The sequence below is a fragment of the Cnephaeus nilssonii genome (genome assembly GCF_951640355.1).
Source record: "Cnephaeus nilssonii genome assembly, chromosome: 3".
Taxonomy (NCBI): Eukaryota; Metazoa; Chordata; class Mammalia; order Chiroptera; family Vespertilionidae; genus Cnephaeus; species Cnephaeus nilssonii.
In genome coordinates this window covers 69,895,415-69,923,254 of record NC_137074.1, presented here as the reverse complement: position 1 = coordinate 69,923,254, position 27,840 = coordinate 69,895,415, and the positions used below count along the sequence as shown (strand labels likewise).

The 27,840-nt window shown below is 41.1% G+C and overlaps 1 protein-coding gene across 1 annotated transcript in view; it reads right to left on the bottom strand.

Moving 5' to 3' along the window:
- IFT57 (intraflagellar transport 57) overlaps positions 1-19,442 on the bottom strand; it is a 74,666-nt gene extending 55,224 nt beyond the window's left edge. Inside the window, exons 1-5 of the mRNA XM_079763644.1 lie at positions 19,149-19,442; positions 16,482-16,644; positions 15,508-15,626; positions 10,365-10,455; positions 1,510-1,578 (exon numbers count right to left, since the gene is read on the bottom strand). Coding sequence (XP_079619770.1) covers positions 1,510-1,578; positions 10,365-10,455; positions 15,508-15,626; positions 16,482-16,644; positions 19,149-19,360 — 654 coding nt within the window. The 5' untranslated portion in view covers positions 19,361-19,442. The remainder of the gene's footprint in view (positions 1-1,509; positions 1,579-10,364; positions 10,456-15,507; positions 15,627-16,481; positions 16,645-19,148) is intronic.
- Between the last annotated feature and the right edge of the window lie 8,398 nt (positions 19,443-27,840).

Genomic DNA, 27,840 nt, shown 5'->3' with positions numbered 1-27,840 from the left:
AGGAGGCAGTTAGGGGTGATCAGGCTGGCGGGGGGGGGGGGCAGTTGGGGGCAAGCAGGCCCGCAGGCAGAGTGGTTAGGGTCAATCAGGCAGGCAAGTAGGTGAGCGGTTAGGAGCCAGCAGTCCCGGATTGCGAGAGGGATGTCCGACTGCCGGTTTAGGCCCAATCCTTGTAAACCAGCAGTAGGACATCCTTCGAGGGGTCCCAGATTGGAGAGGGTGCAGGACAGGCTGAGGGTCACCCCCCCATGCATGAATTTCATGCACCGGGCCACTAGTCTATATATATCAAAGGCTTTGCGACTGTCCAACCAGTAGCTATGACATGCAATGACCACTAGGGGGCAGACGCTCAACGCAGGAGCTGCTGAGCTGCAGTGACTTAGCAGCTGCAGTTCTCGGGTGATGCACCCCAGAACCAGAGAGGAAGAAGCTCAATTCCGGGGGGTGCATCACCCGAGAACCACCCTCTCGCAATCCGGGACACCTTGGGGGATGTCAGAGAGCCAGTTTCAGCCTGAACCCCACAGGCCAGGCCAAGGGACCCCCACTCACTCCACAGACGCCCTTCCAGCCGCGGCGCTGCCCCAGGTGCAGCTGGCCAGGGAAGGATAGCAGGAGGTTGGCTCCAGGGCATGTCCAGCCTGTCTCACTCAGTCCCACCCCACCAGCCACCTTCTAATTACTAGTAATATCCTTTCAATGTGCACAAATCCATGCACCAGGGCACTAGTTTAAATATAATATACATATAGGAAAATACAAAAATCCCATATTAAGTTGTGAAATATCTCATTCAGTAGGTTCTCTTTTATAGACTGGATTTACTTCCTAATTGAAATAGAGCAAAAACTGACTTACAGCAATGTCTATGTATCTATATACCAATCTTGATATAATCCATTTCATTTCAAAGAATTACCATTTAATTGTCATTTTCCTATTATCAAGCTAATTCAACACTTCAACACAGGTCCATTACTAAGAAAAAGAACTTGAAATCAAATAATATATGTTTCCATAATAAAAAATGACAGAAGGCAAATAAATTATTTTCAGTGTACAGAGAAGCACTGTGTTGCTTTTCCATAGTATAGACAGCAGGCTTCTGGCCCTACTTGCACTGCTGGATTTTTATATTTGCTATTGCATTTTATATATAGAATAACAATTTTCAGATCTACTTTTCAAATGACACACTAAAGAAGGGGTGAGGAAAGCCGGCCCGAGGGTTATATAAGGCCTGAGAAATCATTTGGTCTGGCGCTGCCAAGTCATGAGTGGTGAACTAATTAAATGTTTGATCAAATATAGCAGGCTAATTTTTAAGTTGATAATTTTGTATGCCCCTCAAATGATGTTATAAATATCCAAATGGCCCTTAGCAGAAAAAAGGTTCCAGACTCCTGCACTAAACAATGGCCAACAATGGTTTCTACTTGTTTCAATCCCCAGCAGAAAAAGAATACATATTGCTTGTTGGTCCTGTGTATATACCATGCAACTTACCAAGCGATAGGTCTGAGCTTTTAAAACATTGAGATCAATAAAGTTTTCTTCATTATCTGTCTCTTCTTCCTTAGGAAAAAAAAAGAGTTTTAAAAGTTAATAATAATAAAGTTACCATTTAAAAAAGTATTTCCAACTTTCACATACATATTAAACCCTATATATAGACTAATTCAGGAAAGGGTATTTAAAAGCCTAGTAATGTGTGTAAAGGTATTAGCAGCTCATCTGTTTTTTGAGGTTTTGACGATGCCATTTAAAATGGGCAGAAAATAGTGCAGTAAAGGCCTGGGGAGGGATTGGAGTTGGGTAGAGAGGAGTTAATGGCGGGGGGGGGGGGGGGGGGAGGAAGGGAACACATCTGTAATAATTTCAATAAAGATAAATTTTTTAAAAATAAATAAAATGGGTCTTTTTTTAAAGTCATTGAATGAAGAACAAAAAAAGGAAGGGTGCCATTACCATAGAACTAGAGATAAATATGCATTAGAACAGAACAAGAAAAAGTCCCAAATAGCATATCTGAAACAGATAGTGGAAAAAGTTAATGGAAATTTTGAGTAACATGACTAAAATAGACAAAAATGACAGGTTGACAGACAAAATATTCTTATCTACTCCAGGGACCAATCACATTAATGAATGTTTTTGATATCTCTTACATACTCAGGTTTAATCAGTTAATTAGTTAAGTCACCAGTATTGTACTGCCTGGCCCATGGCCCCTAAATCTATTTAAAGATATTAAATATTAAATCTATTTAATGATAATGAAATATATATTTATTTAAGATACTAACTTTATGTCTTAGATATTAACTATCTAAAACAGGGACGGGGAATGTCTCTTCCCAGGGCCATATAAGGCCAGAGAAGTCATTTGATCTGGCTCTGCCAAAGTATTAAGGGTGAGTTAATTAAATGTTTGACCAAATATAGAAGGCTAATTTTTAAGTCGATAATTTGTATGGCCCGTGAATGATGTTATAAATATCCAAATGGCCCTTGAAAGAAAAAGGTTCCCCACCCTGATCTAAAAGAATAGTTCAGGTAGATTCCAAGCTGGTCCTAATCCCTGGGCCAACTGCTATGGAAGGTGGGGTCAGAAGTGACCCTTTGAGAGGTAATCCTTTCCCCAATATACAGTAAATACAGAATCTGAGCAGGTTCTATAAGCATGTATAAGGACAAAACATTAACTTCCTTTTCTCTTCAAATGTCTTTGTGGTGACAAGTGACATACTGGATGAAAGAAATTTAACAAGAATATCCCAAACTTAAGGATCTTACCTAATAATAGACAAACATGTAAATTGACCATACCTCCGCTATGCCCACCAGCCAATCAGGGGGGAATATGCAAATTAGAAGGACAAAGATGGCAGCTGCCCAGCTGCCCCAGGCGCCGAGTGGCCAGGCAGGGCAGGATGCCTGCTATGAGAGGGAGGGCGGGGGGCGAAGGGATCTACAGGAGCGGCATTCTGGCCACAGCTAAGACGAAGACTGCAGACTCCGAAGTCTGCAGCAAAGACGAAGATGGCAGACTCCAGCCATAGTCTGCAGCGAAGACAGCAGACTCCAGCTGGAGTCTGCAGTGAAGATGAAGTCGGCAGACTCCGGCCGGAGCGAAGGCCTGGGTCCCAGGTGCCGTTGCTGGAAGCCAAGGGAAGAAAGGCCTACTGCTCGAATCTCTTCATGCAACAGGCCTCTAGCATGGTAATAAAGCCAATGAAGCTTGGTCCTCAAGTCTTATAAAGAAAAAAAAATAGTGGGTGTTGTTCAGTGAGCACTTCCACATGCAGTTATACAAAAGCAGCAGTGGAAGATTTCAAAGATAATCCTTATCTGCAAGAATTTAAAAGTTTGTAAGACAGTGGTTCTCAAAAGGTGGTTCTGAGACCAGCAGCATCAGTATGACATGGGAGCTTGTAAGAATGCAAATTCTAAGGCTCCATCCTCCATCTGCTCAGAATCTCTGGGGGCGGGACCACTAAAGTTAGATTTGAGAACTCTGCTAATCTTTGGGGAACTGGAAAGCTTTTAGTAAAATATAAAACAATGTAAATAAAGTTTCCATACACTAAAGTGACATTTACTTTTTTAGGGAGGGGGCAGTGGGGCATGGAGGTGTAGATAAAATGGATCTGTTTACATCTTAAATCCTCAGCATATATGCAGATGCACACTTTTGAAAAGCAGCTCAGTCTGTTCTGTGTTTGCACTAATGATGGTCTTTTTAACAAGGAGAGTAAATGATTGAAATGCCAATGACTCAATGCCCATGGGAGATGAGACAAGTTTATGTTTCTGCAATAACCTAATCAGTACAGTTTACATAGGCAATCAATAAATACTTGTTGAATTTTACGGAATTGAGCACTAATAGGTAAAAATCTTTAATAGTAGGTACTAGGGAAAGGACTCAAGTTAGTAAACATTATTAAGGGAGCATTCAAAAGGAATCTATACTAATAAAAGGGTAATATGCTAATTAGACCAGATGTCCTTCCAGACAAAGCCATGGTGGCAGGGCCAAGGCAGAGGCAGTTAGGGGTGATCAGGCCAGCAGAGGAGAGCAGTTAGGGGGATCAGGTCGGCAGGGGAGAGCAGTTAGGGGGATCAGCTCAACGGGGGAGAGCAATTAGGGGGATCAGGCCGGCAGGCAGGTGATCGGTTAGGAGCCAGCAGTCCTGGATTGCAAGAGGGATGTCCGACTGCCAGTTTAGGCCCAATCCCACAGGAATTGATTCTCCTCTAACCTGGCAGTCGGACATCCCCCAAGGGGTCCCAGATTAGAGAGGGTGCAGGCCAGGCTGAGGGACACCCCCTTCCCATGCACAAATTTCGTGCACCAGGTCTCTAGTTCGAATATAAATAGAAAACATAGCTTTAAAATAAACTGAGGATTCTAATCTCCGTAATTTAGAAGGCACTCACCATTTCTTTGCCTAATATGCACCCTCCTAATTCTCTTACTGCCAGTTACTAAGGATATGATTATACATAGCAGGTGAGAATATTCTGTTGTGACCAATACTTACTTTTTTCTTAACAGTTATCAATGTGTCCTATCATGATTTGGACAGGCTAAAACTAAAGGTTTCTAGTTTCTACTAGTAGATGATTATAGCAGGACTTTATTCTGTCACAAATTATCTTTATCATCCATCCTTGAGCCACCCCACAAACTCTGGAAACAAAATGAATTAACATCTAACCACCCAAATGCCTTCTTTTGCCTTCATTTTTTTTTTTGTAATTCTCACCTAAGAATATATTTTTCATTAATTTTAGAGAGAGAGGAAGGGAGAAAGAGAAGCATTGATTGGTTGCCTCCCATACACACCCTGACCTGGGATTGAATTCACAACCTGGGTATGTGCCCTGACCGGGAATCAAACCCGAGACCCTTGGGTGCACGGGACAACTGAACCATATCAGCCAGGGCCTACAGGCTTTTTAGTGATGATGTAGTTATCCTTAGCCAGAGGAATGGGAGAGGTAAGAGGGCCCCTTAAAATAATATAATGACAGTACAGAAGAAAGGAAAGAAAAATAACTTCAAGAGACATGACTAAGAGAACTAATAGCTTCAGAGGCAACCCTTTGAGGAAAGCCTTGAGTTTGGACTTTCGACTATAGAAGTTCTTTACCTCACAGTTGGGAAGAAATACATGATGGGCTGCTTTCTAGTTTGTTTCTCTAATTTACATGCCTAATAATGCTGCTTTGACCTTTCAAGGGTTCTCAGAAAAAAATTACCTATCATTTTTTAAAGTTACACAGCAATGTGCTGACAGATGATTTTGTGGTCAAATATTTAATGAACACCTACTATGCATCAGATACTGCACAATAAATTAGAGATGAAAACAAAACCACAAAATTATTTCTGTCCCTGGGGGTTTATCTTTTGGATGAGTACATTTTGTTAGTTTGTTTTAATCCTCACCCAAAAATATTTTTTTATCATTATTACTGATTTTAGAGAGAGGAACGGGGAGAATGAAAGAGAGAAACATCAATGTGAGAGAGAAACACCCACATTGATTGATTGCCTCCTGCATGCATCCCAACCAGGGATCCAACAGAAACCAAAGTATGTACCTTGACCAGCAATCAAACCTGCAACCTCCTGGTATATGGATCATGGTCCAACTAAGTAAGCCCCCTGGCCAGGACTGATGAGTATGTTTTTGTACTTTTTTTCTGAACATTTATAGCAGTTTCAAGTTATATGTCTTTAAAGCTAAATGTTGATGCACTAGGACCAGGTATCTGTCAATAAGCTAGTAACTAATAAACAGTTATTAAGAAGACAAGATAACGGGGGTCAGGATGAGCTAGAAGAGCTCAATGGGGAAAAAGGAGGACATATGTAATACTTTCAACAATAAAGATTAAAAAGAAAAGAAACAAGATGAGAAATATACCTGAGTAAAATAAGTGAACAACTGGGAATATGTGAAGTCTTAAAACTTTTCTAAATCTGAATAAAAAGATCTTTTACAGAAAGAATAAAGTCTAAACTCGTAAAAATGCCTCAAATGATAAGGACTTGGCCTATCTCCCCAGTTCATCTTAAGCCACCCTTCTCACACCCCTCATTCAGGAGATCTGGCCACAAGTTTTCTTAGAGCCTTGATCAGGCAAAATTCCTTCCTGCCTCAGAGCTTTTGTACATGCAGTACAACTAGGGTCTCGCCCAGTGCCTGCCACACAACAGGTGCTCAATAAACACATGTAGAATTAATGAATATATTTTTACCTTAACTTTTAAAATATAAGAATTCTTGTGAAAAAATAATCTTTTAAATTGGTTAGTTTTACAATGGTCTTTTTCCTTCTATAAAACATGTTAAATATTCTGAAAATACAAAACATAGAAAATAAAATTACTCGTAATACTGCTACTCATATGTAACTAATGTTAACCTATTGATATTATTTTTCTTTATTTGCACATTTTTCATAGCTGAGTTTATGTAAATTGTAATATCATGCACATGTAAGTAACAATTCTTTGTAAACAAATTTTTTTCAGTTCAATAGTATTTATTTATTTTAAAATGTGTATTCAGCTTGTGAAATAGTCACACAGTGAAGAAGTATTTCATTTCACATGACTTTTAAACCCAGCAATTTGACTATATGTACCTAGTGGTTTTACAGTTGACACTAGAGACCCAGTGCATGAATTCGTGCATGGGTGAGATCCCGCCGGCCTGCCCCAATGGGGGCCCATCAGGCCAGGCCGGCAGGGGGAAGGGCAGTGGGTGGTTGGCCAGCCAGCCCCGCCCCCAATCGGGGTGTTGGGAGCTGATCGGGGGCAGGACTGGCCGGGGGGAGGGACCTCAGGCTGTTGGGGGCCAACCGGGGACCAGGCCAACCGGGGGTGGAGACGATCGGGCCCAGATCAGGCTGGTTGGCTGCCACAGTGCGCTTCATAGCCACCGGTCATTCTGGTCATTCTGGTCGTTCCACTGTTCCATTCACTGGGCTTTTATATATATAGATACAATATTATACTAGTTTCAGGTGTACAACATAGTGATTTAACATTTACATACCTTAGGAGGAGATCACCATAGTAAGTCTAGGAATCATCTGTCACTATACATACTTATGATACTATTAACTATACTAGAGGCCCAGTACACAAAAATTTGTGCACTCAGGGGGGTCCCTCAGCCCGGCCTGCACCCTCTCGCAGTCCAGGACCCCTCAGGGGATGTCCACCTGCCAGCTTAGGCCCGCTCCACGGGGGATTGGGCCTAAGCTGGCAGGCAGACATCCCTCTGGCAGCCGAGGAGCCCTTGGGGGTTGTCCAATGGCTAAAATTTTAGCCATTAGTCAGACATCTTTAGCACTGTCACGGAGGCTGGAGAGGCTCCTGCCACCGCTGCTGCGCGGGCCAGCCAAGAGCCAGCTTCTGGCTGAGCAGTGCTCCCCCTGTGGAAGTGCACTGACCACCAGGGGGCAGCTCCTGCGTTGAACATCTGCCCCCTGGTGGTCGGTGCATGTCATAGCAACTGGTCGTTCCCAGTTGTTCCACCATTAGTGTCAATTTGCATATTACTCTTTTATTATACAGGACTAGAGGCCCAGTGCAAGAAATTCATGCACGGGGGGGGGGGGGGGGGAGCGGTTTGTCCCTCAGCCCAGCCTGCACCCTCTCCAATCTGGGACACCTAGAAGGATGTCCCGGTGGGATCGGGCCTAAACAGGCAGTTGGACATCTCTCACAATCCAGGACTGCTGGCTCCCAAACGCTCACCTGCCTGCCTGGCTGATTGCCCCTAACTTCTTCTGCCTGACAGCCTGATCACCCCCTAACCACTCCCCTGCCAGCCTGATCAACACGTAATTGCTCCCCTGCCGGCCCGATTGCCCCTAACTTCCCTCCCCTGCCAGCCTTGTCACCCCTAACTGCCCTCCTCTGCAGGCCTGGTTGCCCCCAACTGCCCTCCCCTGCTGGCCCGGTCACCACAAACTTCCCTTCCTTGCCAGCCTGGTCGCTGCTAACTGCCCTCCCCTACCAACCTGGTCACCCCCAACTACCCTGCAGGCCTGGTCACCCCTAACTGTCCTTGCCTGCAGGCCTGGTTGCCCCTAACTGCCCTCCCCTGCAGGCCTGGTCGCCCCTAACTGTCCTCCCCTGCTGGCCTGGTTGCCCCTAACTGCCCTCCCCTGCAGGCCTGGTTGCCCCCAACTGCCCTCCCCTGCTGGCCCGGTCACCCCAAACTTCCCTTCCTTGCCAGCCTGGTCGCTGCTAACTGCCCTCCCCTACCAACCTGGTCACCCCCAACTACCCTGCAGGCCTGGTCACCCCTAACTGTCCTTGCCTGCAGGCCTGGTTGCCCCTAACTGTCCTCCCCTGCAAGCCTGGTTGCCCCCAACTGCCCTCCGCTGCAGGCCTGCTCACCCCCAACTGCCCTCCCCTGCAAGTCTGGTGACCCCCAACTGCCCTCTTCTGCAGGCCTGGTCCCCAACTGCTCTCCCCTGCAGGCCTGGGTCCCCCCCAACTGCCCTCCCCTGCAGGCCTGGTCCCCACCAACTGCACTCCCCTGCAGGCCTGGTCCCCCCCAACTGCTCTCCCTGCAGGCCTGGGTCCCCCCCAACTTCCCTCCCCTGCTGGCCCAGTCACCCCTAACTTTCCTCCCCTGCAGGGCTGGTTGCCCCCAACTGCCTTCCCTGCAGGCCTGGGTCCCCCCCAACTGCCCTCCCCTGCTGGCCTGATCACCCACAACTGCCCTCTCCTGCTGGCCATCTTGTGGCGGCCATCTTGTGTCCACATGGGGATGGCCATCTTTGACCACATGGGGGCAGTCATCTTGTATGTTGGAGTGATGGTCAATTTGCATATTACCCTTTTATTAGATAGGATTCCCTATACTGTCCAATATATCCTTATAACTTATTTTGTAACTAGAAGTTTGCACTTCTTATAAACAAGTGTTAAAATTTTAGCCCAACCAGTGTGGCTCAGTGGTTGAGCTTCAACCTATGAACCAGGAGGTCACTGTTCGACTCCCAGTGGGGCGTGCAGGAGGCAGTTGACCAATGATTCTCTCTCATCATTGATGTTTTTATCTCTCTCTCCCTCTCACTCTCTAAAATCCATAAAAACATATTTTTAAAAATTTTTTCATGGAGACATTATATTCTACTATTTAGATATAACCTAAGTTCTTTTATAGTAATTTCCAGCACTTGTTATAAAACAATGCAGTAACTAATATCTTTGTATCATATACTAGCTAAATAAATTACTTTAAGCTTAAATATAAAATATACTTATTATATATTAACTAGAGGCCCGATGCATGAATTTGTGCATGAGTGGAGTCCTTCAGCCTCACCGGCAATTGAGGCCGATTGGGGCCATGGGAGGTTGGTCAGGGGAGGGGGCGCAGGAGGTTGGCTGGTAGCCCCCATCAGGTTCATCAGGCCGGGTCACCAAGGGGAGGAATCACGGGAAGTTGGCCAGCTGGGGGGAGGGACCGCAGGAGGTTGGCTGTGGGAACGCACTGACCACCAGGGGGCAGCTTCGGTGTTGAGCATCTGCCCCCTGGTGGTCAGTGCGCATCATAGCAACCAGTTGACCAGTCGTTCAGTTGCTTAGACTTTTATATATATAGATTTTTACAATCACCCGGAAACTTCAACTGGTTTATGAGAGTAAAATACATGGGCATTTTAATTTTATATCATATCTATACTTCCTAAAAATCAGAGTTAATCCAACTCTGATTCTAAGAGCCCTTTGCTTCCATCATTTTACTAGTCTAGTCTGTTGTAAAGACTTGATCATTTAGCTTCACACTATGGATAGGATGTTGACTGGAAAAAAGCCCAGATGCTGCCAACAATTTAAATAATGTTGATATTTATGAGTATTTTTTAAAGTTCCTGCATATAAAATTTTAAAGTTCTAATATTAGTATTTATCCTTATTTTAGAAGCATAATGGAGTTTCTGAGAAATAAATGGTGTTCTTATTAAGAAGAATGTATTAATCTTAAATTCTATTGTTCTGTTTTAAATTGTTTATTATTTATGACCTATTAGAGATCATGAACACTTGTTAATAAAGTGTTTGCTCATATAACTAGGGGTCTACTATTTCCTGTCTATAATTTAAGAACCTCTGTTAAAATCCAGATCTCAGTCACTAGAGAACATGAGCATTAACTTAAGCAAACATCTAAACAACTGAACATGGTACTGTATAAGCTTCTCGTCTTTAGAAAAAATGAAATAAAATATGTCAGAAAATGGAAACTTGGGAGAATTAAAAGGAGAAAAAAGAATTCAAAGGTGAAAATGAACAATAAGTTCAGTAACACTCATACCACAAATTCTTCATCCATTTTATTTAATGTTAATTCTGCATCATCTTCTGGAACAGTTTCTTCTTCTAATTCTTCCACTGGGTATGTTGGTCTAAAATAATAAAGCTAATATGAGTTGAGAATTGAAAACAAACACTCCAGAAAGACAAAAAGGTATATACAATGTAAATATTAAGAATCTCCTCTACAACAGATTTTGTCCTTTTCCACCCCACTTACATAATCACTGTTAAATGATTCATGTATTCTTCCTGAAACTTTCTATGTAAAGAAGCAAAATACTTATCTCCAAATTTAAAAAATAAATTTACACAAATAGGCTAATACCATGCATACTGTTACCCAATGTACTTTCTTCATTTACTAATATACCACATGTAAGTACCTATACATATATCTCTCCCTCTCTCTGCATGTATTCCACTTAACAGCAGTACCATAATATTAATTTAACTAACAACCTATGGCTGAACATTGATTTTGTTTCCAGTTTCCTAACTAAATAATATTGCAAAGGTCATCATTGTATATTTTTCATTGTATATTTCATTAGAATAAATTGTACAAGTAGAATGGCTGGATCAACAACTTTGTACATTTTATTGTTTTGTTAAATATTGCCAAAATCTATTGCTACAATGTTGCACTTCCAACAACAGTGACTCCATTTCCATATGTTCACCAATATGGTAAACAAACTTTAACATTTGCCAATCATTTAAGTGAAATATCTCATTCTTACTTTAATTGTATTTTTTTACATTAAAGTGGTTGAATACCTTTTAATGTTTTAATTGATTATATGTGTTTCTTTTTCAGGGAAAGGCCTATTTATGTCCTTTGACCTTTTATATATGAAGAAAATTAATGCATAGCCTAACCTGTATTAATAATGTTTTCCTAGTTTATTATATACTAGAGGCCCGGTGCACGAAAATTTGTGCACTTGGGGGGGGGGGGGGTTCCCTCAGCCTGGCCTGTGCCCTTTCGCAGTCTGGGACCCCTTGGGGGATGTCCACCTTCCGGCTTAGGCCCACTCCCTGGGAGATTGGGCCTAAGCTGGCAGTCAGACATCCCTCTGGCAGCCTGGGAGCCCTCAGGGGATGTCAGACTGCAGTTTTGGCCTGAGGGGAGTAGGCCACAGTCAGACATCCTTAGCACTGCAGAGGAGGCAGGAGAGGCTCCCGCCACCACCTCTGTGCTTGCAGCCGTCAGCCCAGCTTATGGCTGAGCGGTGCTCCCCGTGTGGGAGCGCACTGACCATCAGGGGGCAGCTCCTGCGTTGAGCATCTGCCCCCTGGTGTTCAGTGCACGTCATAGTGACGGGCTGTTCTGGATCATTCTTCCATTAGGGTCAATTTGCATATTACCTTTTAGTATCCTATCTAATAAAGAGGGACTATGCAAATTGACCGTCACACCACCACAAAGATGGTGGCGCCCATAGCCACAAGATGGCGGTGCCCAGTGGCCTCAGCCCTGCCGGAGTCCCCCAGTCCTTTCAGCCCCACTGAAGGGGGGTGGCAGGCGCACAGTGCGGCCAGACCCGCCCTCAGTCCCCCAGCCGCCCAGGGCAGGTCTGAGGCACAGGCAAGCCTTGGATGTCAGCTGCCCAGCCACCTATGGCCAGCCCAAGGCACAGGCAAGCCTCAGATGTCGGCTGCCCAGCCGCCCAGGGCCGCCTGAGGCTCAGGTAACCAGGGCCAGCCAAGGCTTGCGCTGCCAGCAATGGCAACAGAAGAGGTATGATGGGGGTGTTGCCTTCCCCTGATCACTGGGTCACCTCCTACCCCTGAGGGCTCCCAGACTGTGAGAGGGAGCAGGCCAAGTTGAGGGAACGCCCCCACCATCCCGTGCATGAATTTTCATGCACCAGGCCTCCAGTATAGGATAATCTTGGCTATTTACAACTGTTACAATTCTTATTACATTGACTTTGCAACCTTTTTGTGCATGGATCCTAGCTTTAAAATCACACAACACATGCCACAACCCTTTGGTCTTTTAATACTACCATTTATAGTTTCATTTTTTATATTTACATCTTTAATCAATCTGAAATTTATTTCTGTAGAATAAGAAGAGCTCCACCTTTATTCTTTTTTTAAAATATATTTTTTTATTGATTTCAGAGAGGAAGGGAGAGGGAGAGAGAGTTAGAAACATCAATGATGAGAGAGAATCATTGATCAGCTGCCTCCTGCTCGCCCCCTACTGGGGATTGAGCCCACAACCTGGGATGTGCCCTTGACTGGAATTGAACCCAGGACCCTTCAGTCCATAGGCCAACACTCTATCCACTGAGCCAAACCAGCTAGGGCTCCAGCTTTATTCTTATTTCCAAAATCTAATCAGTGCTCCTAACACTAAGTATTGGACAATTATTTCTCCATCAAGATTAACAACATGTATTTACCACATTAAAAATACTGGAAACTTATTTTAAAATAAATTCATACCTGAACAGGTTAACAAAATATAAAAATCAACATTTAATATTAAGAAAGGAAACTACTGAAAACCAAATCAATCTTCTAAAAAATAAATTTCCTATTTTTTATAGAAATCTCATAAGCAATATTCTTGTAGGATTCATTTTGGTATATTTAGATACATAAAATAATCATCTATAAATATGTAAATTCTATGTAATTTACATATTACATAGCTAATATATTCTCTACTTCCTATCTTCAATATTTCCCCTTTTTCTTTCATATATATATATATTCCAAATCACAATACATGGCCATGAATAAGATAAGCCCAAAAGCAAAGGAAGTACAAAATTGAATGGTGGATGAGAAATCAATAGCTTCTGTTGAATTTAGAATACATTGGGCAATAGATTTAATAATTTTTTAAATGTTAAATGGAGCAAGACAACTTACAACTTCTTGGATTCTAATAAAGAAGTAATGTGGCCCTGGCTAGGTGCTCAATTGGTTGGAGCATCGTCCTGTACACCAAAAGGTTGCAGGTTTGATATCCAGTCAAGGAATATACCTAGGTTGTAAGTTCGATCCCTAGTTGAGGCACATAAAAGAAGTAACCAATTGATGTTTCTCTTTCATATCAATGTTTCTCTCTCTCTTTCGCTCCCTCCCTTCCTCTCTCTCTAAAAATCAATGGAAACATATCCTTGGGTGAGAATGCAAAAAAAGTAATGTGGATCATGTAGTCATTCTTTATGTTGTACTATGTGGAAATGTTTGGGTTGAGAATTGAAACAGCCATTTTTTAGTTCAAAATAAATGAGTATCAGTAATTTCATATGCTTCAACCAGATGATAACCCAAGTTGAGTAAGTTTTTAAAAGTATCTATTAATGGGATAGATTATCTACCCGAAAGAATGTAATTGAAAACACATTAAACTATTAACAGGAAACAAAATATACACCTTTATGCAGAAGTTAATTCTAATCAAAATCACTGCTTGCTCATGTTTTACCTGAGTAATGCCTTCCATAATCTCTACCTATCAATAATCTCAATCTTCATCAGAATAAATTTATATTTACTAGTTACAACTATATAAATTGACAGTTTCAGAATATTTTATTTTTTCATCCATTTATTGAGCATCTATAATATACCAAGTGCTATGCTACCAGCCATAGAGTACACATGAATATATAATAATTTCTAGCAATAAAGCCAAACCTATAAACAATTGACTTTAATACTATTTGATAACTACAATAACCCTATCTAATAAAAGAGTAATATGCAAATTAACAGTCACTTCAACACACAAGATGGCCGCTCCCATGTGGTCAAAGATGGCCACCCCCATGTGGACACAAGATGGCTGCCACAAGATGGCCAGCAGGGGAGGGCAGTTATGGGCGATCAGGCCAGCAGGGGAGGGATCAGGCCTGCAAGGGAGGGCAATTAGGGGCGATCAGGCCTGCAGGGGAGGGCAGTTAGGAGTGACCGGGCCTGCAAGGGAGGACAGTTTGGGGGGACCCAGGCCTGCAAGGGAGGGCAGTTAGGGGGGACCCAGGCCTGCAGGGCAGGGCAGATGGGGGAGGACCATGCCTGCAGAGGAGGGCAGTTAGGGGTTACTGGGCCAGCAGGGGAGGGCAGTTAGGGGCAACCAGGCCAGCAGGGGAGGGCACTTAGGGGCAATCGGGCCAGCAGGGGAGCAGTTAGGCATCAATCAGGCTGGCAGAGGAGTGGTTAGGGGGTGATCAGGCTGGCAGAGGAGTGGTTAGGGGGTGATCAGGCTGGCAGGCAGAAGCGGTTAGGGGTAATCAGGCAGGCAAGCAAGCGGTTGTGAGCCAGCAGTCCTGGATTGTGAGAGGGATGTCCCAGATTGGAGAGGGTGCAGGCTGGGCTGAAGGACAACCCCCCCCCATGCATGAGTTTCATGCACCGGGCCTCTAATAGATATATAAACAAAATATTGTCAGGTCAGAGAAATAAGCAATGAACAATGTCTAAGAAGAGTATCAGTTGGCTTCTTCAGTATTACTCTTGCCTAGTCACTTTAAGCAAAGGTAAAAAAAAATCCCATTTAAAGTACTATATTGATTTCCATTTTTTTTTCTTAAATCTGCAGCTATCAGTTATCTGCATGCATATACCATGTTTAGTTATAGAAATAAATATATGCAAATGACTTCTAAAAAATTTCCTAAATTGTCCTAAGTGGGTGGTTCAGCTGGTTCGAGTATCATCCCATACACCAGAAGGTTGCAGGTTCGATTCCTGGTCAAGACACATACCTAGGTTGGGGGTTCGATCCCCAGTCAGGGCTAGTATGGGAGGCAACCTATTAATGTTCCCCTCTCACATTGATATTTTTCCCTCTCTCTCTCAAATCAATAAAAAAATATATCCTTAGGTGAGGATTAAAAAAACTCCTAAATTGACAAAGATAAATAGTTAACAGTTAAACCTTTAATAAATATACTGTATATTTGAACAGGGGAGGGATGCCATAATATCAGAATTGGCTTTGAAGACACCAGATATTCCAATTTTTGTCTATACTGATTTTTCTAATCACCCGTAGCATTTTCAGTTTAGAAATATTAAGAGTAAATACTCTTATCTGTTCTATAAAATAACTATGTACCCTTATAGGAAAAAACTATACACATAAAACTACGATTGCCAAGTTGGTTAATTTTTACCTTTTCCAGGTGAAACCAATATATTTTAATGCTTCTTCAGCTAAACAGTCAAGAACATAGCATACATGCTCTCCATAACCAGACTTTAATTTTGAAGGAGGAAAATCTGCAGATCTCCCCTGAAATACAAAAGATAAACAGGATATTACTTGTTATTTATATTCCAAATGTCAAAATATTTTAAGCAAAGTACTGCTGAATAAATTAATCATTTCTCTATTTTACAAATATGATTAAAATAACTGTAATTATATTGTTTCTTAAAAATCCATCTCTATAGCCATTGATGCATAAAACACTAAAGAAAAATGAAGACTTTTTATTGTCAAAAGTATCAAGTTAAAAGGCAATAAGACCTCATGACGGCAGAACAAATCATTGATATTGTTAGGGTAAAAACTAGTAAAACTACTAGCGTGATATCCTATCATCAAACAGCCATATGAAGGGCAGAGTGATTCACTTGTCAAAAACACATAACATGCTTGACAAAAATTCTTATTGCCCATCCCCAGAAAAATTAGAAATGAAGAGTACCCAGGAAAAGTCAGAAATGGAAGTACAACTGATATCATGGTCTATTAAATCAAAGTTCTCTTTCAAAATAGTGTTTCAGCTTCCTAGTTGTAGTTTTTTAAATCATTTTTAAGGAGAATTAAGTATCCACAAATTTATCTCTGAGACTTATCAAGATTAAGAAAAATATTATTACTTTGGGCTATAAAGGGTATACGCTGAGCATTTTTAGAAGCGGCATTAATGTGATAATATCAACTATTCTTAGGTTTTACCAGAAAATAAATCCAGATATAATGTTATATGTATGGATTTATGTATGCATATAAATGTGTGTGTATAGATAGACAGTTTTTCAGAGAGTTCATCTAAAAGGCTAGCATTTATGTTGTTGAATTATCAACATTAAAATTCATAACTTGAGAGCATGCAGAAAGAAGAGAGTTGTTTACACTTACAAATGATCGAAGCTCAGATAATATGTTAGATATTGTTGCATTAGGGTCATCATATTCCTGAGGCTGCTCAAAGTGGCGTCCTGCTTTGTTAATCAACCAAGCAGCAAGAGTGCAAAACATGTAGAACTGTTCACCAGGGTTGGTAGGCAGTGCAAAATAGTGTCTGTTCAAAACAAGAGGGGTGGGTGGAATATGAAATGTTGCAAAATCTATAATAACTAAAAGAATGGAGTCCAAAATTGCCAAAAGACTTTTTTTTTTTTTTTCAAATGGCTTTAAAATCAAAAGACACTGAAGTTTCTGGGAATCCACAGTACTCACATTGAAGTTTTTAATCAAAAGGATTAGGGCAATAACTACTGTACAAAAAAATATTAGATCAAATACCTTACACCAGAAAATGCAGGGCATGTTATAAAACATAGCATATAGAACGTTTGCCAAAATAATTTATGTCAGGAATAATTAATGAGTACTTACTGAAAATGGTAATTTGAAATTAAGAGAATCTCAGAATTTTAAAACAAGACCTTAATGATTATTCACTATGCATTTTTACATTTTTTACAATGTCACTGGTAACTTTACTTACTGTTTCTACTCTATCAGGTCCATTCAACAGTTGTTCTCATCTTGGTTACATATTTGAATCATCCAAGAAACTCCTCAAACTATTGCTACCTGACCAAACAGTTATTTTCTCATGAATTAAATCAAGACTTCTGGGAGTGAAGCCCCAATATTTGTATACTTCAAAACCTTCCTAGATAGATCTAAGATATAGCCAGGATGAAGAACCACTGAATATCACATCCCCAATCTAAGAACATTTGTTGACTTTTGCCACATCATCTAGCCAACTAAAAACAGTATTATGAGGATCAAAATGATTTATACCTAAACATGTTAGGAATAAAATTTGCTAGCAACAATATTCAATTCAGTTTAATTAAAGACCTTATTTTGCTTTTGTATGTGTAGCTATTACTATTATGTTTCTAATTGTATTTACAGCTATTTTTCATAAGAATCAGAAGTCTACTTCATGTTTCCCAATTTTTTTCCCTGCAGGATAAGTATAAATGTCCTGGAAGATAACAGAAAGTTGTGAAGAAATAAAGATCATAAAATCTGTGCAGGTAACCCCAGGAAGCCTTGGCAGGTATAAGTTTACAATCCTTTTGAAGCAACTACTGGTAACAACTCATCTTTTCCTTATTGACTGATAATTCCAGAAAAGAGAAATGGATTCTGACACATTCTGTAGACCTATGGCTGTGGTTCTTAAACTTTAGCACGCTCAGAATCACTTGGAAGATTTGTCAAAACACAGACTTATAGGTGCCACCCCTAGAATTTCTGATACAGGAGACCCCGGAAGGGGCCTGTGGGATTGCATTTCTAATAAATTCCCAGGTGATGCTGCTGCTGCTGCTGCCCTGAAGACCACATGTTGAGAATCATTAAACTAAGATATCTCCATGCAAATCCATGATTCAAAGTATCACAGGGCACTCCTGAGGAAATAGCACAGAGGTTACATCAATAGAACCTTAGTTTAAAAAATATACTCGAGAAAATACGCATACTTAACATAAAATGTTGATTGTTTATATTATCCAGATCAATTCATTTAAGTAATAACTCCCCAATTCTACAATTTCTATCATGGATCAAACAATACTACCTCTCCCTCTAACTTTTCTTCTATTATGGACAGTCTCAGCAATATGGACAGTTTAACCTAAAGCCTGCACATCTTATAATTCAAGTTATTGAAAGAGAGCAGGGAATGAGATCAAAACTGTTAAGGGAAACTATTGGACCCTCCCTATGGCCTTTAAGAGAAAGTACTGCCGATTTTAACCTAAAGTGTCTATTATACAAACAAATGTAAGCATGTATTAAGGTGAAGGAAAAACTGATTTATCTGTCAATCGCTAAGCTACATTGATGGGAGGAGAAAGTGCTAGCTGCCCATTATCCTCAGCAACCAAGGGCACCAGAACGACAGAACTTTAGGTTCTATGATAAAGGGACAATTCCAGCCGTTGCCATTTCATTTGTCTTTCCACTCCTCCGTTTCTGAGGGTACTGTTCCTGCCAAGGCAGCAGTCCTTTAGACCACAACAGTTCGTCAACAAGTTCACTACGCTGCACAGAAAGTGCTCAGCAAGGTCCTGGGTACCCACGGTTACCAGCTGTAGGGGCAGGCTCTTCCAGAGGAAAATAAAAACTAGAGAGAGATCTAAAACGGTAACGGCAGTCATCTTTGGGAATGAGATTATGGGTGATTTTGGTATTTTTCTACAAATTTTCTTGTGTGTTTTTTTCTGCGTTCTCTACAATGTATTTTACTACTTTGATAACCAGAAGAAAACAAACGTTTGTTATTCTGTGGAGGTGCGTTTGTGCTTTAAAGACCAGGCAAGCTGTCTCCCAATCCTTTCTGCTGTTTTAAAACTTTATTCTTTCTACTAAAAAGCAAGTCACAACTCCTTGAGCTCCGCGGCGGCCCTCCGTCACCAAGTTTGGGGTGAAGTGCTCCTTCCAGGACAGGGAGATGGAGGCAAGTGCTTGCTAAACCCGCGCTAGGCGCTCCCCAAAAGGCCGGAGGGAGGCACCGTCCCAGGCGGCACCCCGGTGCCAGGTTACGAGGGCACCCACCTGGACGGGGGCTTCAGGTTGTTCTTCCGGAGGAGTTCCTCCTCGTAGCGGAGCAACTTCAGCTTCTCCACCAGGTCCTCCATCACCACGAACATGTGGTAGGCCGCGCCGGGTCCCCGCTCCACGACCGCCTCCCCAGCCCCTTCGCCATGGGACCGAGACACCGCATCCTCTAAACCCGACGGCGTGACCACGGCCGCGGCGGCCGCCATCGCCCCACAGACAGAGAGAGCCCAGCGTGGGCTCCGGCACACAGACTTCCGCGGCCTGCGCTGCAGCAGCCAGGACTGCCGCGACCGGTTACTAGGCGACCGCCAAGCAACCCGCCCCCAGGGCAACTGGACTCCGCCTCCTTCCCGCCCAGATCGCTTCTAAATTTTCTCCAACCAGAGCGGGCTTTCTGGGTGACGCCACGTAAGGCCCGCCCCTTCCCCTGCCTCTGCGGAGGAAGTGGCTCGGAGGCAGCCCCGCCCCTCGTGGGGGCGTGGCGTCCAGCAACCCACCTTGTACCTCACCGCCTCCTGCTGCTGCTGGAAAGTGGAGGAGGGTCCGCTGGCCCTTAGTTGGCTTGAGGCTGGTTAGATCTAGTGGTGACCAAGGGCAGCTGAGCGGGCAGCTGAGTCAACTAGTAGCAGCTTAAAAGTTTAAAGAACAAGGAAGACCAGCAGTATTGAAGGCTGTTCCAGCGCACTGTTTTCTTTTTTCTTTTTCTTCTCAAAGTTGAAAGTTTTCACAGTTGTAAATAAAGATAGTGGTTATTCTGATGCTTCCCTTTACCACACAGCAACTTTCCAGAGGAGGGTCTTCCCCACCCCCCCACACTTAAACTTAGTCTTTCACTAGGGAATGCTGTGTTTGATTTAACAGTGTATTACAGGACTGGAAGTATTATCATCCCCTGCTAGTATTACTCCAGGGCTAGGAAAGGGGTTGTTGGTTGGGAGGCGGTGGGGGGAAAGAATGGCAGAGGGTGAGCAAAAAAAGGAGCGATTGGGAAGGATTTGTTCTACCTCAGAAACAAGAATTCTAAACTCACATCCTTCTGCTCCTAATGTGTCTCAAGCCCATTACAATGCAGTATAACGTTTTGGAGTTCCTTGTTAAAATAGAGGAGATAATCTTGAATGTATTTCCCTGCGCTATAGCTCTAAATGTGGCTAAAGACAGTATTATTACTGTACTTTGCAGCTATTTACCTAGAAAATACAAGATAGGGGACAAATCTAACCACAGCTTTATAGTTCTCAAATAAATCCTGTGTATGAAGAAGTTTTCCTAACAGCTACATAAAAAGTGAGGTAAGTAGTAGATACTTGTAGGTTTCCTGGGAGAAGAAATCTTATGGCAAGAAGTTGAGCATGTGTTTGTGTTTATAATGTGGGTTTTGAGGGATCTCTGATCTCTTATATCTGCTACTAGGGAATATAGAAGAGTCATAGTTTTGGACGTAGCCTAAGTTTGAAATTTATCTGTAATATCTCTTGGGTTTTGTTAGAAAAATGGGCAGATGAGCACTTTTCATTTTTAATATCAGTCTAGACCTACCTTGTTTCTGATACTAATAAAGGTATCAAAGTGAAAAATCAGAAAGGCAAATACCTTTCTATTTATGAAAGAAAGGAAATACGTAAAATAACTAATTTGTGTAGAAAACAACCAAAAGGGGAAGGCCATTGAGAATTACTTTTTAAATAAATGACATTGTTTGTTTGCCTACTACAAGTCATTAACCAGCTGCTTTTAATAAAGATGAGTGGGGAAATTGCATTTGACTTTACCCTGTCGCCGAATTGGTCTTTTTCTTTGCCTCCTTAGAACAGTGTTTCTTCCCCGTACATCCCCACTCCAACCCCCACATTGTGGCATGCCTGTATAACTTTCAGGGTACAAGATGATGTATAACTTTTTAGGATTGAAAAAGATTGAAGTTTTAAATCATGCTTTAAAATGACTCTCAAAAAGGTGTTGGACTTGACAGGTTAATTGGTTACACACAGAGAGATGCTGCCTACATAAGACGTTCTGACATTTCAGAAATTATATAAAGCACTCAGGATGAAATAGTCAAGCATTGTCTTTTGGCTGAGAGAAACCCTCCAACAACATATGTACTTTGTCTTGGGCGGTGGGGGGAAGGGACAACTCTCCCACAACCTAGCCATTTCTTTCCCAGGTACACTAGTGATGTAACGTGTCTTGAAAGCAGTATGAAGAACTATTTCCCCCCTTAATTGCTGTAAAGAAGAAGAAAAAGACTAAAATATAAAGTGCCCCCCCCCCCCCCCAGTCGCTGTGGCACAGAAATAATGAAGGAAAAGCCAGCTGTTCAGCACTGTGTTTCCCACAGAAAGAGCACTGAAATGTCATTTCATTTTTATAAGGCCCCAGGGATTACTTTTTCTTAATCTTTGTTCATAAGTCCCCAATAGTTAACACTTTAAGAGGCCTTTTCCCTGATGGAAATAGTTTTCTTCACAAGTGTAAGAATGCACACTCAAATTCTCTTCAGTCTGTCTCAGCCACTTGGAAGCTTTAGGGTACATTTTGTTCGTATTTTTGCAGGATGAGCTCATTTGTTGACTAAGGAGATAGATAAGAGCTTGAAGAGAATGGAATGTTCACACTTCTTTTTAAGACTCTTGAGAGAGCTTTATCCCTTGCTCTGTGTGTTGACCACAATTATAGCCTGGCTTCTGATTTTGATTTTTATCTCTTGTAAACTGTCTGTGAAATAATTGGAGGTAATTTTTAAGGCCCTTAAGATCTTTCTGTGATTGGGCTAATCTCTGAAAACTGAACAGCATCCCAATCAAAGGTGATTTGAGATAAAGGGCTTTCCCTGAGAGATGCTGAGCAAGGCTGAGGAGGAAAAGGAAGCAGGTTCAAGGATGGAGGAAGGCTTTCCAGTTGTGTCTCCAAACATAAGAACAAGTCCTCCTAGGAGACTGGGCAGGCTAACAAACAAAGCTGCTTTTTGTTACAAATGACTTAGTATACCATTCAGTTGGTATGTTAAAAACTTAGAAAACCACGAATTGAATAAAACTTCCTTAACCTAATAAAAAGTATTTGCCAAAAATATAGAAAGAAAAAAGCCATATTTAAATGTGAAGCATAGAAGCAGTGCCTTGTAAAGCCACAAACAAGGCAAAGGCATGCACTCTTTGAAACGGAGCTAGACATCAGAGCCAGTACACTGAGACAAAAATTAGTAGTAAGTATTGCAGAAGCAACTATCATAGGTGATAAGATTAAGTAAAAATCCAAGAGAATCTATAGACAAGCTCTTAAGATACCTCAGCAAGTGTGCCATATATGAGATCCAAATTAAAGAAAAGCCACTAGAACAGCCAACATCATACTCAATGGGCAAAAACTAAAACCATTTCCCCTAAGAACAGGAACAAGACAGGGAAGCCCACTCTCACCACTCCTGTTTGACATAGTACTGGAAGTATTAGCTATTGCAATTAGACAAGAAGAGGAACTAAAAGGCATCCAAATTGGAAAAGAAGAAGTAAAGCTGTCCTTATTTGCAGATGACATGATATTGTACATAAAAAACCCGAAAGACTCCATCAAAAAACTAATAGACTTAATAAATGAATTCGGCAATGTAGAAGGATACAAAATTAATGCAAAGAAGTCTATGGCATTTTTATACACCAATAGTGAACTTACAGAAAGAGAGACTAAAAAAGCAATCCCATTTACCATCACACCAAAAAAATTAAGATACCTAGGAATAAACTTAACTAAGGAGGTAAAAGACCTATATGCGGAAAACTAGAGTACACTGAAAAAAGAGATAGAGGAAGACATAAACAGATGGAAGAACATACCATGTTCATGGATTGGTAGAATCAACATCATGAAAATGTCCATACTACCCAAAGCAATCTACAGATTCAGTGCACTCCCCATTAAAATACCAACAGCATATTTCACAGACCTAGAAAGAACTCTCCAAAAATTCATCTGGAATAAAAAAAAGACCCCGAATAGCCACAGCAATCCTGAGAAAGAAGAATAAAGTAGGAGGGATCTCAATACCAGACTTCAAGCTGTATTACAAAGCCACTGTTCTCAAAACAGCATGGTACTGGCACAAGAACAGACATATAGATCAATGGAACAGAATAGAGAATCCAGATATCAACCCAAACCAATATGCTCAATTAATATTTGAGAAACGAGGCATGAACATACAATGGAGTCAAGACAATCTCTTCAATAAATGGTGTTGGGAAAATTGGACAGATACGTGCAAAAAAATGAAACTAGATCACCAACTTACACCATACACACAAAAAAAACTCAAAATGGATACAAGACTTAAACATAAGACGGGAAACCATAAAAATACTAGAGGAATCCATAGGCAACAAAATCTCAGACATATGCCAAAAGAACTTCTTCACTGACACTGCCCCTAGGGCAATGGAAGCTAAAGAGAAAATTAACAAATGGGACTACATCAAAATAAAAAGCTTTTTTACAGCAAAAGAAACCATCAACAAAACAACAAGAAAGCCCACTCTGTGGGAGAACATATTTGCAAATGATATCACTGATAAAGGTTTAATCTCCAACATCTACAGGCAGCTTATGCAACTTAATAAAAGGAAGATAAATGATCTAATAAAAAAATGGGCAACGGACCTAAATAGAATCTTTTCAAAAGAAGACAGAAGGAAGGCCAAGAGACACATGAAAACATGCTCAAAGTCACTAATTATCTGAGAGATGCAAATCTAAACAACAACGCGGTACCATCTCACACCTGTCAGAATGGCTATCATCAACAAATCAACAAACAACAAGTGTTGGCAAGGATGCGGAGAAAAAGGAACCCTCGTGCACTGCTGGTGGGAATGCAGACTTGTGCAGCCACTGTGGAGAACAGTATGGAGTTTCCTCAAAAAACTGAAAATGGAACTCCCATTTGACCCAGTAATCCCACTCCTGGGAATATATCCGAAGAAACTAGAAACACCAATCAAAAATGATATATGCACCCCTATGTTCATAGCAGCACAATTTACAATAGCTAAGATTTGGAAACAGCCTAGGTGCCCGTCAGCAGATGACTGGATCAGAAAACTGTGGTACATTTACACAATGGAATACTATGCTGCCATAAAAAAGAAGGAATGCTCATCATTTGCAGCAACCTGGATGGAATTGGAGAACATTATGCTAAGTGAAATAAGCCAGTCAATGAAAGAAAAATACCACATGATCTCACTCATTTATGGATAATAAAGAACATTATAAACTGATGAACAAAAAGATAGATACAGAGACAGTAAAGCATCAAACAGACTGTCAAATACAGGGGGAAGGTTAGGGAGAGGTTGGGGAGATAAGAGATCAACCGAAGGACTTGTATGCATGCATATAAGCATAACCAATGGACGCAAAACTCTGGGGGGTAAGGGCATGTATGGGAGTCGGGGGGGGGGGGGGACAATGGTAAGATATGTACACATATAATACCTTAATAAAAAATTTTAAAAAATAAAATAAAAGCCACTAGAAAAACAAAAACAAACCAAATATAGCACCCAGGAATAAGTCTATGATCATTAGGGAAAAATTGTTAAACTTTCCTGAAAGTCATGGAAAAATCCAAATAAGGATACAATGTTCATGAGTGAGAAAAATCAGTTATATTTATCCAATCTATAAACTCAGTACAATTTCAACTAAAATTCCAAGAGGGCTGATACTGAAATTTGTACATAAAAGTAAATTTAAAGAAGCATGAGGAAGGAATTATGATACTAATAAGTTTTCTAATAAAAGTGTAATTTAAAATGACATCACAGGAATAAGTAGAAAATAGCCTGGAAATAGGTGAAAGTTTATTTTAAAATTCAGTATACAGCAAAGTTAGTGTTATCAATTAGTAGAGAAAGATGAACTACTCAATAAATGCTATTGAAGCTATGGACTATTCATGTGGAAACCAAATTATACCTCTAAATGCCAGCACACAAATTCCAGATGGAATAAAGACATAAATGTGAAATACTGGTAGGATGTGTAGATGGAAACAAAGTAGAGTACCTTAAACCTCAATGTAGGGAAGGATTTCTTGAAGGAAAGAAGGAACAAATTTTAAAGAAAAGAGAAACTCATCAAAATTTAAGAACTTAGATACAAAAGAGGACTCTATCAATGTTGCGGAAATTACCAGGCGACTGGAAAACACACAAAGGGTACTCGGAAGACTCAGGTAAAACTCTTTATTTGCAGATGCACTAGTGCGGTGACTCAGGGGAGTCATTCTCCAAAGCCTGAATGATGAATATGGAGGAAGCTTTCCTTTCATCCCCTTAGTTTCTTTGTCCCCCAAATATGGACCAGGCTTCCAAACTTTTTGTAGGCTTTGCAGCCCCCCATGGGTTGGGATGGGGGAAGTGAGATTACACCCAAAGGCCTGGCCTGACTGACACAAGCACTGCCAACGCACTCCGGGGGTTGTATATGGTTCGTGGTTTATGGCCTCTGTAAATGGGAGTATTCTGGGAAACAGGTTCTGCAAGGCTGGACAAGCTTTACATACAAGAATGGGGCTTAATTATACTAGCAAGAATGTGTGTCAGAATACTGGTTACTGGCACAGATTCAGATTCCTAGCCTCCCCCCGCCCCCAAATTGTCTTATATTCCCCCTCATAAAAAGTGAAGAAAAAAGTCCATTTGTGACCCATATAATGTCAGTGGATTAGTCTCCAGGATACACAGGATTTTAGAAGTTTTTCTAGGTGAGCATTGCTCAGCCTTAGCACTATTGACATTTTAGACTGGATAATTTTCTATTGTTAGAGCCTGTTTTGTGCATTGTGGGATGTTTAACAGCATTCCTGGCCTTTACCCACTAGATGCCAGCAGCACCCATCCATAGTTGTAACAACCCAAAATATCTTCAGACATTGCCAACTGGCCCCTGGAGGACATATCACCCCTGGTAGAGAAACACTGCTTTAGATGCCTGAGTTGAAATGCAAATGCCTTTATAAAGACCAAGAATGTAAAGATAAATGGGTGACTGAGGGACAAAGTGGTAGCGGGGAAGGAAGGAATGACTATGGTGAAATAGCAAATTAATGCACCATTTCAAGGAGGCAACATTTCTGCCATGCAAGAATTAGACCAATGTTGTGATATGTTATGATTTTATAAGGATCTGAACCTAGATTTGCATGTCAGTATAAGATGCTAATATTCTTGAGAGTGACCTTTCTACACAGAAAATATTATTTCAGAGGCTACTTTAGTTGTTAAAGATATTTGATTTATTAATACACTGAAGTTCAAAATTGAGAAGCCTTGTTCTTCACTTTTCTTTTTATATTAAAATCGTATTCAATTTGTAAATGTTGTAAGTTTGTTAGAGTCAAGTTTAAGGGAACATGGGAATTTACAAGTTAAATTCCTGTAGAGGTTTAAAACTGTTCATAAACTTACTATATTTGTTTTAATATTGTTGACAAACCATTCCGGATGATTAAATCTCCTGAAGCTAAAAGTTTGTGTTTTTTTAAAAATAGGAAGAGAAAGAAATAAGATCTATTAAGTATTCAAATACTGTTTGTAAACATAGATATCAATGTAAAACCAAATCTGTCTAAATTAGTTATTCAGTTACATATTATAAATTAGAATCATAAGTTAGTCTAATAAGCCAAGTTTTCAAATATTAGATACTTAAGTATTAAATATGCACAAATTATTATTTAACATAATTATTACTACCATGGGTTTGACTTTATCATTACTGTACTTAGTGTTGCAATTTTCCAGGATTAAAATGTAGTCACCCGCCTGGAACTATTCATCATTCCAACCTGAGCCTGTGAAGTTTGCCATCCAGTATACCAAGAGATTCCTGGGCCAGAGGTAGAAGAGATTTTTGCTGGAAATATCAAAGGGACACACTAAGCCCTAATTTGCTGTAACAAACCCCCTAAATTAGAAAGGGACGTGGTTTTGTAACCCATTCTCCTGGGTTTACTTTGTTTTGTAGCTCTTCTCTACTAATCAAAGTCTTCTAACTCCACTAAAATTGCAGTTAACTGCTTCAGCTAACTGGCTCTCATGGGAGATGAATGCCATCTAATTATACTGTATATATTTCAAAGCTTTGCTTTGCTTCATGGCCTCATTTTTGAGGGGAGAGTAGAGAAGCAAAGTGCATGTGTGAACTGAGTTTAGCTTACTGCCTCTAGCAAGTGATTCAGGATGGGTATTGAAAGGTTTCAAGTGTGTGTGTGTGTGTGTGTGTGTGTGTGTGTGTGTGTGTGTGTCTGTAGGGTTTGGGGGTGGAAGATTATTAAATTCTCATCTTAGCGTGTTCTGGCAGTGTTGTAGAGAAAGGACTAGATAGTAAGGTGAAAAATTGATTCAGAAGGCAATTTGAAGTTAGGTGATAGCTCCTTAACTAGGAGGTAGCAATTAGAATGGTGAAAAAATGGTAGATATTAGGAAGGGAATTCAACAGATCTTAGTAATGGGCACCATGAGATGGTCTCTGGGGCATTGATGTCCCATCCCACTCAGTCATTGGCTGTGGGCTGCATCAGGCACCTCTGGGTGAGGTTGCTTCTGTTGGCCCCAGGTAATTTTTTGGAGATGGATACAGCTGTGAATACTCAGCAGCCAGTACTTATAGCAACTGGGGAACT